General features: G+C 36.1%; 1 protein-coding gene across 5 annotated transcripts in view; it reads right to left on the reverse strand.

Moving 5' to 3' along the window:
- Positions 1-435: 435 nt before the first annotated feature.
- AASDH (aminoadipate-semialdehyde dehydrogenase) overlaps positions 436-12518 on the reverse strand; it is a 30949-nt gene continuing 18866 nt past the window's right edge. For 3 of the 5 annotated variants that reach the window (XM_068975785.1, XM_068975784.1, XM_068975788.1), the window contains 8 exons: positions 12328-12500; positions 11721-11913; positions 10995-11110; positions 9019-9814; positions 5012-5175; positions 3681-3803; positions 3027-3158; positions 436-1008 (listed from right to left, as the gene is read on the reverse strand). In XM_068975785.1, the coding sequence (XP_068831886.1) occupies positions 595-1008; positions 3027-3158; positions 3681-3803; positions 5012-5175; positions 9019-9814; positions 10995-11110; positions 11721-11913; positions 12328-12500 (2111 nt within the window). In that variant the 3' untranslated portion in view covers positions 436-594. The remainder of the gene's footprint in view (positions 1009-3026; positions 3159-3680; positions 3804-5011; positions 5176-9018; positions 9815-10994; positions 11111-11720; positions 11914-12327; positions 12501-12518) is intronic. The other 2 variants (XM_068975786.1, XM_068975787.1) reach the window with 2 other exon arrangements.

Below are 12518 nucleotides of genomic sequence, written 5' to 3' on the forward strand. Positions count from 1 at the left end.
CTACTGACAACAAAATCAGCTGTTACAGTAGTAAAATCTAATAAATTGAAAAATATAGGTGTAAAAAAATATTAGTCAATGTTCATATATCAAAAATCGATAAAACAAGGTATATCAACTTGAAACAATACAGAGTAGATATATATATATATTATTCTACACTGGTACTTTGTTCATTTAAAAATACTAAATTAAGGAAACTAATTTGATAAGTAGATCCTATCTTTGACAACATTTTGTTATGATTCTCAGTATAAATGAGTGAATGGTGTTAATGTTAATTACATCACAGACTAAGTTTTTAACCCACCAAGTATATTTTGATCTTTTTTCCCAGAGGTCTTTTATTAAAAAACCACAAGTAGGACATCTACAGAAATTAGAAGAACATCGATATTCCTTTAATTAATAATTATAACAGGCATTAGGATGTGTTTTGTTCTATAATTCCTTGTAAAAGCATCTGTTGCTCCTATAGGAAGTAAAGTATGGCTGTTTTCCAATAAAGTGTAATAGACAAGTTTCTTAAACAAAATATAATCTTTAATATAAGACTATCCACAAGCTCAGTAATATAAAATATTTTCAAATATCTCATGTATATTCTAAGGACTGCACTTCATTACCTTTGTCACCCAATAAATCCAGACAATAAACATAATTATTTCTACATCCAATAATAAGCATTGATTCCCAGACCACAGGAGAAGAAAAAACTTCTCCAGGAAGTTCATACACACTTTGCAACTGTCCACTCTTAGATTCCAAGATCCACAGTTTCCCATCAGTAGATGCTGCTGCCAGTAACATTTCATTGTTATGGTTGTGGTTACGGAAAACAAAAGGTGTTGAATACACTCTTGCGGTAGTTTCAAATTTCCACCGGAGGTGACCTTTCATACTACAACAGTAGATAAAGCAGTCATGAGAACCAAAAAATATTTCTTGCTCTGATGCTGAGGTACATGGGGATGAAAAGATTGGTTCATTGGTAGAGAACTGCCAGACCTGAAGGGGGATAAAGGCAAAAACAATTCATTCATCTCATTTCAACAGTTCTGTAGACTAAAGCTTTATGAAATTCTTAATAAAATGTGAGAGATGTAGGCTGCTGAATGGTAAATATAGAGAAAATAATACCTTTCTTTGAAAAGTAGCACCCTCAGATTAGACCTCTGTCCCAGTGGTAAAATCTTAACAAAAAACACCAGTGCGCTTATACATAAATCACCACTATGCATAATATAAATTCATTTCAAACCTCATCCAAAAGTTATTACTAATATGTTCAGAGACAATAATTTCTAAGATAAAACTGCACTGAGTTTCCAGTGTATCTTATTAAAAATTATATCTTACTCTAGTCTCCTGATATAGGAAGAAGGAGGAAGTTAGCTGAAAAGTTTATGTGCAAGAAGTTGAACTAAAGCTTTAATCAAAGAGCTATGAGTTGTGTGTCTACACTGTAGATACAAACTATTTGCTTATTTCAAAGCTACTATAGATTACCCTGTCAGCCAATATTTTAAAACACACAGGAAGAAGAAGCCTAAGTCTAAGGTAATGTTCACAAATCCATATTGACATTGACACTGAAGTTGCTCAGTCGTGTCCGACTCTTTGCGACCCCGTGGACTATAGCCTACCAGGCTCCTCAGTCCACGGAATTTTCCAGGCAAGAGTACTGGAGTGGGTTGCCATTTCCTTCTCCAGGAGATCTTCCCAACCCAGGGGTCGAACCCGGATCTCCCACATTGTAGGCAGACGCTTTACCGTCTGAGCCACCAGGGAAGTCCATAGTAGCAGCAAAATAAAAAAAGTGGGTATATTCATGATACATGGCGTGTAATCTCAATTTTCTTCCTGACTTGGACAAAATTACTTTAATCTTTCTTTGGCTTATTCAGAGAAGAAAAAAAAAAAGGAGTAAGAACCTTTGCCTCTTCTAACTATTTAGAAATCCAAAAGTGAGAATATATACAAATTACTTTCTAAATAAAAAATATTAAGTGAACTTAATAAAAGATTTCATCACAGGACTTCCCTGGTGGTACAGCGGATAAGATTCTGCCTGTCAATGCAGGCGACATGGACTTGGATCCCTGATCTGGGAATATTCCACATGTTGCAGGCAACTAAAGTCCATGCGCCACAACTACTGAGGCCATTCTCTAAAGCCCTCAAATCACAACTATTGAGCCCCTGTGCTGCAACTACTGAAGCCTGAGTGCCCTACAGTCTGTGCTCCTGAAGAAGAGAAGCCACTACAATGGGAAGCTTGTGCACTGCAACAAAGAACAGTCCCGCTCACCACAACTAGGGGAAGCCTGCACGCAGAAAGGAAGACCCAACACAACCGAAAACTTACAACAATTTTAAAAGTTAAAAAAAAGACTTAAAAGAAAAAGATTTCATCACAAAATAACTGTCACACAGAACAAAAGAAACTGCTAGTGTATAAGGGGCGAAAACAGAATAAAATGCACCCAGAAGCAACCATAGCCGTCAATGGGCTCACTTATGCTGGAGCTAGTACACTCAAGTCCACAGAATAATCCCTCAAATCAAAAACACAGAAGTTGTGCCATAGTCACTAGTGGGTGAAGAAGTAGAGATTATTATCCTAACGAAAGATCAGGAGCCTACCCTGCTACCCTGATCACTACCCTGATCACGAAGTTGAAGACAGAACCTTCACACAAAGTAAATTGGGTTCTGTAACAGATTTTGGTTTTCATAGAAAAAGCAGGGGTTTATTTCAATGTTCACAACCTGAATAGAGGTTATAATTAAGTTGGCTAAAAAATGGACAAGGAGGATGGCAAAATTAAAACAATGTTTGGATAGAATCTTTTAAATCTATTACAGCATCATTCAAAAATTTAAAAATCCACAGGCTAACAATAAAAACAGAACTAGCTTTCAACACGATGGGTCAAAAAATGTTGTATAAAATTTTACTTTAGTCGTCATCAACTACTACGCTTTTGACAAAGATAAGTAAAACAGAACTAGACATTTTTTACCTGTTCTCCAAAGTGAGTAAAGCAGAGTAAATTTCCATCTACACAGCCAATAAAAATATACTGTAGGCAACACCGTGGAGAAGAAAAGAGTGGCTTTCCACAGGAATGTTTCCAAACTCTGTCCCCAGTGGCCTGGCATGGGCAAAACGTAATTCATAGCATTTAAATCATTCTACTCATCAATTACTTCTATAAAACAAATTCATAAACCTCCCAGAGGTAACATCAGAAAATGCTACAGTAGCATGCTATTATAAGCTTATATATTATAGCTTGATTATAAATGAAGCTAGTGTACATATACACAGCTATAGAATTAATGAGTGCTATTTATGAGAACTGAGCTAAAAACCTGCAATAAATCCAGGAAAGAAATAACTAGCACATAAACTCTATCCTTAGAATGGACACAAAGTTCTTGATAGAACTGAGAACATTCTGCCAATTTAAAAAATTGATAAAGGACATAACACAGAACTTAGATTTTTCTCATCACTCTAGACTTCATGTCAATCATTTTAGTGAATTCTGATCCGTACTGTGTGGACTGTATCTAGTTGAGATCTACTTTGAATTTTCAGAATTCTAAGCAAAAGTAAAAAAATATTAAAGAAAAACAGGTAATAAAATCAATAAATATTATTTTATGCCTACAGGATTTATAGCCAGTAAAAGTCCTCCCAGTGTAGCAAAATACAAGTGAGATGGAATCAGGCTCAAACAAGGAGAAGAAAAAACAGTTCCTCCACATTTCAACTTCCAAACACACTTCTTTTTCTGTAAATAAGAAAGCAAAATTTTAAAAGAGCAAAAAAGAAAGCAAATTAATTGGCTTCTGAGGGTGATTCACAAAATCATTATATCCTGTCCCTTTTAAAGTTACGTGTGTCTAGTTAATATAATTTTTATTTTTAGTATAAAAGGAATACATACTTACTGTGGAGAATCAAGTTAGTATGAAAAGAAGGCAAAAGGCAATACCCAGAGATTACTACTAACATTTTAGCATTTTTGCCTTGTGATCTTTTTGGCACACACACACACATACAGTTTAACATATCTGAAATCATTCTGAATATCATATACTTTGTATATAATTTAGTTCACTTATTCTGTAAAACTTGTTAAATATTACATTAATGGATCATATCCCATATGAACATAAAATATTCTCTCTCTACCCTATTTGTAATTAATTTCTTGGTAGTATAAATAACTTTGAAATAGGTATTCTGGTGCTTACATTTGTCCATGTTTCTGATTATTTTGCCATGATAGATTCCTAGAATTTTACTGAGTCAAAGGATATGAAATTGTTACCTATTCAAATTGTCAAACTGTCTTCCTTAAAAGCTTACCTCCCACAACTCTCATCAGCATTTAATGTTACCCTCTAAGCTAATAACATTTGCTTCTCTGTCTTTAAAGTTTTAAATTTTCATTCCTTTGATTCTTAAACATTATATAAATTTATATACATTTATTAGCAATTCCTTCTTAAGGGTCCTGTCCATTTATATCCTTTGTTGAATATTTTTCTATCTGGACCTTTACATTTTTCTTACAGATTTATATTTGCTCTTCATTTCATTTATACTTATGAGCTTTAACTATGTCATATTTGTTTCAAAAATTTTTCCCAACTTAATTCTTTTTAATTTTATAATTCTTAAATTTTAAAATTTTATGTAATCGAGTTCTTATATAAAATATCTTATTGATATTTTTGTGATTCTCTTCTTTCTATTGTCAATGGTAAATTCTAAGTTCTTTATATTTCAAAACTCTGAGCAGCAAATTTGTGAAAATTTGGTAAGGAAGTTAAAAACATCTTAAGAGAATAAGGCTATTAATTAATCCCTTAATCTTCCCAGATCACAAACTTGGAAAATGGTTAATACCTGCTCCCCTAGTCAACACCACCTGATAATTTCATGCTCTTCCATTTATGCTTATGGTATAAAGCTGACAAACTGAATTCTTACATATATATCCAAAGCGTATGCATGCTGGTCATGAGATCCAATGTAAAGAAGTCCTGTGGTTGGATCCAAGGTTGCTGAGCTTTTGACAGCATTCTCAGTACTAAACATCCAGTATTTTTCTCCACTATTACTTTTCAGAACATAAACTAACCCATTATAACAGCCTGTTGGCAAACAAAATATTAAAGATGAGATTTAGACATGTCACTGGAAAATAATTCTTTGGCTTAAATCATGACAACATATATTTGATGCTCTTCATGTGTACTTAGGCTCTATGTTTGGCTCAGATTTACATTTCAGCAAAACAGACATGAACAGTAACCACTTATGTAAAAACACCTTTTCAGTAAGGACACCTTACATTTGCAAGGTACTAAGAAGTGCTTCACTACCAAGAAAACAATGGACATGAGTAAGCTGCAGCAGAAGAGGCTGTGACAGGCCTGGATTCAGATCTCGTCATGGCTGTCCTTTGGGCTAATCATCTAGCACTGCTGGGCCTCAGATTACTCTTCTGCTGAATGTGGCTACAACTACATCCAGGGTTATTGTGATAATCAGAATCAATGCCCAGTACATAAAAAGTGTTCAATAAATGCTAACATTGGGACTTCCCTGGCAGTCTAACCAAAAGAAAAAGAAATGCTGGGTTCTCTGGTGGTCTAGTGGTTAAGAATCTGCTTGCCAATGCAGGGGACACAGGTTCCAAACAGGGCTGGGGAGGATCTCAATACCACAAAGTAGCTAAGCCCATGCAACACAACTACTGAGCCTGTGCTCTAGAGCCTGAGAACTGCAACTACAGAAGACCGTGTGCCCAATAGCCAGTGCTCTACAAGAGAAGCCACTGCAATGAGAAGCCTGCACAACTCAATTAAGAGTAGGCCCTGCTCACTGCAACTAGAGAAAGCTTGTGTGCAGCAATGAAGACTCAGTGCAGCCAAATAAGTCAATAAATCTTAAAAAGAAATGCTAATATTAACAATATGCATATTTACTGGAAGGATTGATGCTGAAGCTGAAGCTCCAATACTCTAGCCACCTAATGTGAAGACCCGACTCACAGGAAAAGACCCTGATGCTGGGAAAGATTGAAGGCAAAAGGAGAAAAGAATAGCAGAGGATGAAATGGTTAGATGGCATCACCAACTGCATAGACGTTGAGTCCGAGCAAACTCCAAGCGATAGTGAAGGACAGGGAAGCCTGGCGTGCTACAGTCCATGGGGGTCACAAAGAGTTGAACACCACTCAGGAACTTAACAACAAATGTTTACTGACCTTTCATCTTATGGAGGGTACTACTGTTAGAATTTATTCCTATTAACTCATGTAATCCTCACAGTGAAGTGTGACTATATGAACATTTTATAGAGGACAAAATTGAAGCACAGAGAGTTAAGTTATAGGAGAGTTATGGGCAAAACTACTCAGGCAGTTAAGTGGCAGAGCAAGGATTTGAATGCAAGGATTTGAATTCAAGAAGTCAAGCTCCAGAGCCTATTGTCTTGACAACTATAGGAGACTGATTTTTCCAAACTGCTGCTTGGATGAGAAGACAGAGCAGGAGTCTCTGACTTGCTGTGGCCAAAAAAACCCTCCAACTGGAAGTGGGAGTGGTCAAAACCTACAAAGTAAAGATCACTCAAGTTTCTGGAGTGCACATAAGTCAGGGGAAGTGAAATCTAGGCATTGGCTCAACACTTTGGGTGGTTCCACCTATGATTATAACCACTGCTGCCCACTTGAGGCTCAATTTCCAGAGTATCTGCTGTGCTTTCTTCTGGCAGTTACGGCTCAGAAGGGAAAGGACAGCCTACTCAGTGAAGATGAAGAGAAATGTCCTATATAGTGGAGTACACCAGGAATAGCTGGGTAATGAGAACGTTCTTTCAGTTTGGCTCCAGAAGAAAATGTTTTGTGACCTTATGTTAGGCAAAGATCTCCTGGATATGACATCAAAAGCAGGATCCGTAAAAGAAATTATAAAGTAGACTTCACTGAAATTAAGAACTTCTCTCCAAAAGACACTGTTAAGGGACTTCCCTCATGGTCCAGTGGTTAAGACTTCGGGCTTCCACTGTAGGGGGCATGGGTTTGATCCCTGGTCAGAGAACTAAGATCCTGCAAGCAGGGACAAAAAGCAGATCAGTGGCTGGTGGGAGGGATAGGAAGAGGAATGACTATAAAGTGAAACACAAATTTTCTGGAGCAATGGACTCGTAACTGTGGTAGTGGTTACATGATAGCACGCATCTGTCAAAATACAGAACTGTGTACCACTGTATATAAACCATACATTAATAGAAAAAATAAAGTTCTAAGGGATAGTTACCAACACTGAATTGGATATTTGAAAATTGCTGAGAGTGAATCTTAAAAGTTCTCATCCCAGGAAAAGAAAACGCTAACTGTGTCAGGTGATGTAGGCTAACTAGACTTATTGTGGTAAGCATTTTGCAATATACACACACATCAAATCATTATATTGTATACCTTAAACTAATAAAACGTCATATGTCAATTACATCTCAATAAACCTGGGAATTTTTTAAAAAGAAAAAAAAGGACTAAGTGACCACCATGTGCCACAAGCTTTGGGTAGACACTTGGGATGCAAACAATAACCTCAATGAGCTGACTTTCATGGACTAGGGATTACTCATAGTCATATGTGTAACTGAAAGTTTCTTGTAGCAAAATTCTCAAAATATAGGTTTTCAATAGGAAAGGATCAAACTTAGACTCAAGTAGATCCTAGCCAGGATAACTTAAGTAGGGAGATATATTCCTAAGTATTTAGACTGAAAAGCTTTGGTAAACAGATTCCATGAGCACTAAAGTAAAACTTAGTATAGTTTGGGGAGGGGTAAAAAGCAAGTGATAGTCAAGGAGACATTATACTTGAACCCCCATATCTTTGTAAAGTAAAAGTCACCTGCACCTTAAGGAAACGGAGTAGCAGGTAATAGCTAACACTCAATGAGCACTTAGTCTGTCCCTGAAAAAGAAAGTAAAAGTGTTAGTCGCTCAATCTTTTTGCAATACCATGGACTGTAGCCCACCAGGCTCCTGTGTCCATGGAATTCTCCAGGTAATACTGGAGTGGGTCAGCATTCCCTTCTCCAAGAGATCTTTCCAACCCAGGGATTGAACCCAGGTCCCTTGCATTACAGGGAGATTCTTTACTGTCTGATCCACCAGGTATGTACTAAAGGATTCACAAGCAATTATCACATTTAATCCTCTCAGAAGCTCTATGATCACTGTGGTAGTTTTAAAATATGTCCACATATTCTTTGATACTCTTCCTTTCAAGAGGTGGAGCCAATTCCCCTCCTTTTGAGTGTGGGCCAGACTTAATGATGTGCTTCTAATAACAGAAGAAAGCACAAATGATGATTTACAACTATAGACACTAGAAGTACTGCATTTTTCCTCACTCATTCTCTTGGGTCACTCAGAGAGAAGCCCATGGGGCAAGAAACTGAAGCTTCCTGTCAAAACTCAGCAAAGAACTAGTCTTGTTTAGCCGCACTGTAAGCCATCTTGGAAGCAGATTTCGACAGCTCAAGTCAAGCCTTCACATGGTTGCAGCCACAGGAGAAACGCTGAGCCAGAACTTTCAGCTAAGCTCCTCCTAAATTCCTGATCCACACAAACTGTGAAATAATAAATGTTTATTGCTCTAAACCATTAAAGTTTGGGAATAATTTGTGATGTAGCACCATGTTTTATTTATTATGCCCATATACTCATGAGAAAACTGAGTTCTAGGGAGTTCCACAACTTGTTGAAGGTCACAGAGCGGGTTAATAGCCTTAGAGCTAGGTTCAGGCCGAGAAACTCTGACCCAAGGCCCACACTGTGAATCAGCATGTAATTATTATTCTTTGACAGAAACCAAACCCACTATACGCAGGTTTTTTAAATTTAACTAGGCTCTACTGGTATTTTCATATGGTAATTCCAGTTAACTCTATTAACCTCAAATTCAGAAACTTACCCACTACAATAAAGTTTCCACACTTAGATACACATGCTGAGGATTCAATGCGATCTCCTAAAATCTGTTCCCATTTCACCTTTCCAGAGTAAAGATCAACTGCTATCATTCTATGAGAATGGGAGCCAATGTACACAGTTGCAGATGACTTATCAAGAGCTGGTATTACAAGCAGAGGTGAAGCATCCACACATTTGCCTGTGTCTGACCTCCACCTCACACGAAACTCCATTTTCTCAGCCCTAACCACAGGTGTGTCCTCTTCAGAAACTTCTACAACATAGGATGGATCTTCTGACTTCCCAATAAGAGGTGGAGTACTTAGGCTTTCTCTATTTTGAATGTCAGTCTGTGAATTTAAATCAGAAGAATAGGTTGAAGGGCAATGTCCCAACTTAGTTAAATACCTATCAGTATTCAAAGACAAAATCTGGTTCCCTCTGCTCAGTGCAATAAAAGCATTGCTCTCACTGTCACAATTTAAAGGCAAGACAGCTTCCTGATGTAAAGATTTTCCACTGGCTTCCTCTTGAGTAGCATCGCTGAATTTTCTTTTCATGGCATGATTCTTGCTAAGTGTCAGGTCTTTATCTGAAAACACTGTTTGAAGGATGTGATTGTAAATCTCTAAAATAGAACTGCTGAGAAGAATTTCCAGAAGCCCAGGTACTGATGTGCCAACAAGGTTTTCAATCGCATTGAGGAGCCGTATGGATTTCAAGGAATCTCCACCACTATTTAAGAAGAGTGACTCATCAGGAATCTTCAAAGCATCTTCTGAGAGACTCAGAACAGACTACAGATTGGAGAAGGGAGAAATACATTGATGTTCAAGGCCTAAAATCAGCATTTACAGTAATATAAGTGACAGTACATACATTAATGAGATGAACACAAAACACACAAAATAAATTTTAACATGATTTTCTATATACTAAAGGAGACCCTCATCATCCTACCAACGGTGTGACAAGCCTACCCTAGGACTGCAAATTATACTTCCCTTAAGAGCAGTTTTCCTACCCACACAATAAGAAATGAAATTATAAAAACATCTGATTTACTAATTATAAAACCCACAAGATAATAACATCTGATATTTCTGTAATACAGGGATAGTTATTTTCATTAGCTTCACATAAATATATATCAGAATTATTTTCCATGAATCTAAAAATGAAGTAGAGAATATTTTTATTTAGATACCCTCTATTTTTCAGATAAGACTATACAAACACATCCTTCTTTAAGAAAACTCCGTATTTTAAGAAAAATTATACTGACCTATAAATCAAAGGTAAATACATATATTTCGAAAAGTTTTTGATTGTTTTATATATGTGTGTGTGTATATATATATATATTTATATGTGTGTGTATATATTATATATATATATATAATATAAATTCCCTTAAGCAAAAACATACACATCATTGAAACTTCTGGAATAATGATGTTAAAAGCCTTTATACCACAGGCTGTGGTACATCAAGATTGGGCTATTTTTTCTACTCTGACAAGTATAACTGTATTCAACTACCTTGCTTAGGGAAAACTTATGGCAAGAGAAGTTTTGTCTATTTGCGCCTTTTATGACTACTACCTCACTTCCTCACTCACTGGAGAAGGAAATGGCAACCCACTCCAGTACTCTTGCTTGGAGAATCCCATGGAGGGAGGAGCCTGGTGGGCTATAGTCCATGGGGTCGCAAAGAGTCGGACATGACTGAGCGACTTGACTCACTCACTCACCTCACTTCCAATAAATCTCTATATGGGGAGCTTAATCTAATCTTGCATTACAGAACCTAACTTTTATTTTAATACAAATTGAATAAACAAAGCTATGCTACTTAACATCTGGACAGCAGTTAACATTCTTAGAAAATTTTATCAGACTTATTAGGATGCTACATTCCCTGAAGATATACAATGACTTCTTTATAACAACAAATTTGTATCTTAAAAGTTGTACCTTCCACAAATGGTGTAATTTTTCCCAAAGTTCCTCTTTTCCACTGAGCTTACACTCAGACTTCAAGCCTCTGTAGTTTAAATATATCTTATTTAGCTCAGAAACATCAATTTTGCCTTAATATAAAAGAAAAAAACAACTTTTAAATTTCAGCTTGAACCCTTCATATCATTAGTCACAACAGACACATTTTTCATTGTTAAGGTTAGAAATCCCATAGAATAGTTTGTCATAGATAATCAATAATAAAGAAAGCAGCCCCATGCTATCCAGAATGTAGTATCAGATAAGAAGAAAGGAGGGGCTAATGTTCATCTCATTTAAAGAGTTAAAGAAATAGTACTATTTACTAAGCAATTACCACATTTTGAAACAAATATTAAAGATGAAATTGGGAAAGTAATAGAATTTGGTGATTAAGAGTACATGTTTTGAAGTCAAACAGTTCTCAATAGAATTTCAACTCTAACTAGCAATGTGATTTTGGGAAAATTACTTAAATCTCTTAAGACTTATTTTTCACATCAGTAAATGGGAATAATACCACCTACTCACAGGATTTTCTGAGATAAAATGAATTACTTTTACAAAGTATTTAACAGAGGGTCTACCACAATATATATTAGTATTACTTATAATGATAAGGATTTAAGTGGTCTTTAAACTAGTTAGGAACACAATTACAATCATTTGGCACCGAGACAAAGCAGCTTCAAATTATTTTACCATGAGACGTAAATGGCAGAGAATTAATTAATACAAGCTCATCTGGGATGGCATGACTTGGAAGATGTTTCTGCAGTTCTTCAAAGATGTAATCCTTTACTAAATCATTTTTAGTCACCATGAACAAAATCAATTTTTCCTGGTTATACCATGTAACTGCACAAGACTCCACTTGTTGAAGACCTTCAGCAATCTATGAGAGAGATTATACAAATCCGCCAATGAGGACATTTAAAAATAAACTTCCTAAATGCTCTGAAATAACAAGTTAAATTCTGGAATTCCCTAGAGATTTTTAAAAAACTGTTTCCTACCATCACCATTACCAGCACACAGGGTTCCAAAAACGATAGCACCCAGAGCAAAATAAATTTACTTTCACAGTTATAAAAATCCATTTTGTCACTTATTAAAAAAAAAAACCTCTCTTCAACCTGAGAGTAAAGCGCACAATGAATTATCCATGTCTTCTATTGTAATTCATCATTAATACAAAAGTCTTAAGTCTAAATAATACTGATAGAGAACCCTGGCAAAGCAAATTAGTTATGGCTGCCTCTAATACCTATGTATGTTAATAGATATTTTAATATTTGAACATTTCTACCTGTTGTACAAGTTCTATGTTAAGACGTTTGCCATGACGTTTGATCTGACTGTCCTTTCGTCCCAAGAAAAATATCTCTCCATCTTTTATAGTTACAAAGTCTCCTGTGGCTCTCATTGTGCCAAGTGGTACCGTCATTTCGCCATCAAGAAAACATACTCTATTTCTGCCACCTTCATAAGATATAAACA

The sequence above is a fragment of the Capricornis sumatraensis genome, chromosome 7, assembly GCF_032405125.1.
Source record: "Capricornis sumatraensis isolate serow.1 chromosome 7, serow.2, whole genome shotgun sequence".
NCBI lineage: Eukaryota > Metazoa > Chordata > Mammalia > Artiodactyla > Bovidae > Capricornis > Capricornis sumatraensis.